This window comes from Eubalaena glacialis, chromosome X (assembly GCF_028564815.1).
Source record: "Eubalaena glacialis isolate mEubGla1 chromosome X, mEubGla1.1.hap2.+ XY, whole genome shotgun sequence".
NCBI classification, from domain to species: domain Eukaryota; kingdom Metazoa; phylum Chordata; class Mammalia; order Artiodactyla; family Balaenidae; genus Eubalaena; species Eubalaena glacialis.
The window spans coordinates 95,298,756-95,302,018 of NC_083736.1; the positions used below are offsets into that span (position 1 = coordinate 95,298,756).

At 49.1% G+C, this 3,263-nt stretch overlaps 1 protein-coding gene across 2 annotated transcripts; it reads right to left on the reverse strand.

Moving 5' to 3' along the window:
• Positions 1-1,514: 1,514 nt before the first annotated feature.
• Positions 1,515-2,541, reverse strand: BEX3 (brain expressed X-linked 3). Of its 2 annotated transcripts, none has more exons than XM_061178465.1 (2): positions 2,464-2,541; positions 1,515-2,086 (listed from the first exon to the last, which is right to left on the reverse strand). In XM_061178465.1, exon 2 carries the CDS (start codon positions 2,072-2,074, stop codon positions 1,766-1,768), a length of 309 nt encoding a protein of 102 aa, XP_061034448.1. In that variant the 5' UTR covers positions 2,075-2,086; positions 2,464-2,541; the 3' UTR covers positions 1,515-1,765. The 2 variants fall into 2 exon arrangements, with proteins under 2 accessions (XP_061034448.1, XP_061034447.1); XM_061178464.1 differs by having other exon boundaries at positions 1,515-2,132; positions 2,464-2,535.
• Positions 2,542-3,263: the final 722 nt, after the last annotated feature.

A 3,263-nucleotide genomic window follows, 5' to 3' on the forward strand; every position in this document is an offset into this window, starting at 1 on the left:
TTTTTAACATTTCCCTCAGGTGATTATGATGGAAGTAAGGGGTCTGCGTTTACCTAAACACTGGCACATACAAGGTTTTTAAAACAAGATTGCAGATCTTGGGTTAGAGACTTTCCTTGCTATGTTCCTTTGGAAATTAATACTTTACAGGTAAATAGTTACTTGCTTAGGTCACTTAATTAAGAACAGTCAGGAACAGTATTGAGCTTGGTTCTGAACTCCATTATAGTTTGTGAATCAATTAAAATAATTAATAATTAAATATCTACTATGTTAGACAATACACTAGAAACTGAGCTCCAGGATTATTAAGAAAAAATCATTGTCTTCATATGGGCACACAATCACATAAAAATGATAAAGCCAGACATTCAAAACAGTTTTTAAGAACTTACAAAGCAGTTTCATGTTTCATGTATGGAAGGGATAGAAATGGGAAAGGAGTGCATTTCAGCTTTAAAATGTGTTCCTCTAACATAATTTACATGGCTTGTGGGTCTGTTAAACTGGTTGGGCAGGCCTACCCAGACTCTTTTCTGAGAAAAATCCCCCACATAGGGTAGAAACACAGGCAAAACAAAGCTTTCAGCCTGTTTGTGTTTTGGAGGTTTGAGGTAGTACAATTCTGGGCATATAAATGTGTCTCCTGAGCTGGGCCCCAGTGCATTCATGTCTGAGTTTTCAAAAGGAGGAGCATAAAAATAAAACCAAAAGGGCTGTTTTGTTCAGAACCAACATAAGAACAAGAACCATGGGAATGGTACTCTCAGGAATATAACTCCAAAGTGAGGATAAAAGCCTTCTCCACACTTTTACAGAGGTCAAAGGGGGGATTTATCTCACCAGGGACTGCAGAGAGATCAGTGGGGTTTTGTTACCTCGTGGACTCTAGCACATCAGCAACAGGAACAGAAACAGGAGCCAGCAAAAGGGAAAGTATACCCAACTGACATGGCAATAATCAGGTGAGTAGGGGTACTGCAAATATGATCAGAATGACAGGGTGGAACCCACCTATTTTGCCCTCTGGACTTGTGAGCCTGGGTGAAAACTCCCTTTAGTACTTCCCAAGTATCTGATAAGGGCCAGGGTCCTGCTAAATGCTGGGGAGTTGCCTAGGAGGCAGCACAACACAGTTCCACACCTCATATATTCCACTCAGCAGCCCTGTAAGGCAAGCATTATTCCCCATTTCACAGAAGAGAAGACTGACTCTTTACAGGAATGTATCTGTAATAAAGGGAGGGTTTACTTCCAGTTAAGACTGGAAGGTGCTTAAAGTTCACTTTTCTTTAAGTTTGCTGAACCAGTAATTATTTTGTACATTCACAGACTCATTGAAAAACCGTTTTCATTGCTTCTAAAACTCCAGATAATTAAAGGGAAAAAAGTCACATATTATCCAACCATAGAGAAATGTGCTCCAATTAACATCCTGGGGTATTTGATTTCAGATTTTTGGAGGGTTCATATAATATATATATATTTTAATGAAACAATAATAAATGTATAGATTGATTTTTAATTGCTTTATTAACTTTACATTTTTCCATGCAAATGGGTGAAACTCTACTGTTGACAGAAACTTAGATTGCGCGCCAAGGCAATCTCCAATTAGAAGCTGGTAACACAAGAACCCACCTGACACATGGAAATTACATAAGGTTCACAGCAAACGGATCAGTAAAGGCATATCAGGAAAATGCAAGGAAAAGGAGAACAACAGTGGGAATCACAGTATTAATCTCATGGAAAATGGCAGGAGTCAAGGCATAAGGCAAAATTCATCATGATGGTCATGGTGATTAGAGAGCTCCCCCATAAGGATACGCAGACAATTCCTCAATTGCAGCTCCCTAAGTTTTCTCCTGATTTCTCTCATCTCCTCCATGAACATTTCCATATCATCTCCATCTCCACCCATCCCATCGTTGACCTGCCTATTGGGTATGGCCCATCGGAAATTAGGGGCAAGTCGGCGAGCCTGTCCCCGTCTATTATTTCCTGCTGGCTGGTGGCCTTCGCCCCCTCCCAAAGGGCGGTCTTCCTCTCCATTCTGCACGGGCTGCTCCATTTCTTCGTTTTCCTGGTGGATATTTGCCATGATGAGATTTTTTTCCCTGGTGATTTTTCTTTGAACAAGTAAGACAAAGGCAAGGAGACAGACTGAATGCTTGGTGCACTAACCAGCAGGATTCAGAGCCCTGATATCAAAGACTTTTAAATTTTATTTTTTCCCACCTCAGGAGCCTCGTGCGCCTTCTAGGGGGCCTCCAATTTGAGCCCCTTCCCCAGCTCTCTCCTTTTCTCTCCCTCCCCCAAACCCAAAGCCCACCATTTTTCTTTTCCCAGGATTCTTTCCCAGAGCGCAGCAGGCACCAAAATGGAGGACGGGGGATAGGGCCTGGGGGAGTTAGGAAGGGGTCTCAGACTGGCTTTGCACCAGCACCCCCCCGCACCGACCTGGGCCTATCCTCGCTGTCTCCTGCTCCTCCTGATTCTCGCCACGAGTGCGCCGCCGCGACGCCTACTCCCGCAGACCTGCAAAGGGCCGGGGTGGGAGCAGGGCGCTGCTGCAGCCGGGCGCTCGGCCCCTTCCCGGCCCCACGCCCCCGCCAACCCCTCCCTCCCCGCGTCCTCCGCCCCCACCCTCAGCCGCTCCCATCCCCGCCCCCCTCCCGGGTTCACCATTGCCCTGCAGGAACTCAGGAATGATTTCCCATCGCTCTTAGTTGCTCTGCTGCCCTCCCTGGAACCCTGCCGTCCCTGCACCCCCACCCAAGGGGGCCCCCATTTCTGTTCCCAAGAAAGCCGAGGCGTGGAGAGAGCTCGCCGGGACCCGCCGCGCTGAACCCCTGCGCCGGCCTCTGGGGTTGGCGGGCCGCTGCCGCCCTGGCGTCAGCGCGCGGGCCCCGGGGCCCTTACCTGCTCCGCTTCCCCCGGGCCCGATGCCAGCCCGCCGTGCGCAGGGCAGCGGGGAGCTGGTACCCAGACACGAGTGACGACTGCACCAAAGGCTGCGTCGCTCTGCAGCTCGCGGTCACGTGAGGGCTTCGCGTCACCGCCGAGCTCTCCCCCAACTCCTGCGGCCGGTGCAGCAGGAGCGCCCCCCTCCAGCCTAGTGCACACACACAGACAGCCCCCTCCGCCTGTTTGTGCGCAGGGCCACAGCGCGCACCGCTCTGTCACTCATCTTGCTCCTCTCCAATCTGAGAGCCCACAAGTGGCATCACCTCCCTGCGGTTGGAGTTTGCCCATCTCTG

Excerpts from the sequence above, each read along its gene's own strand:
- BEX3 (XM_061178464.1), bottom strand. The coding sequence starts at position 2,104 with ATGGCAAATATCCACCAGGAAAACGAAGAAATGGAGCAGCCCGTGCAG.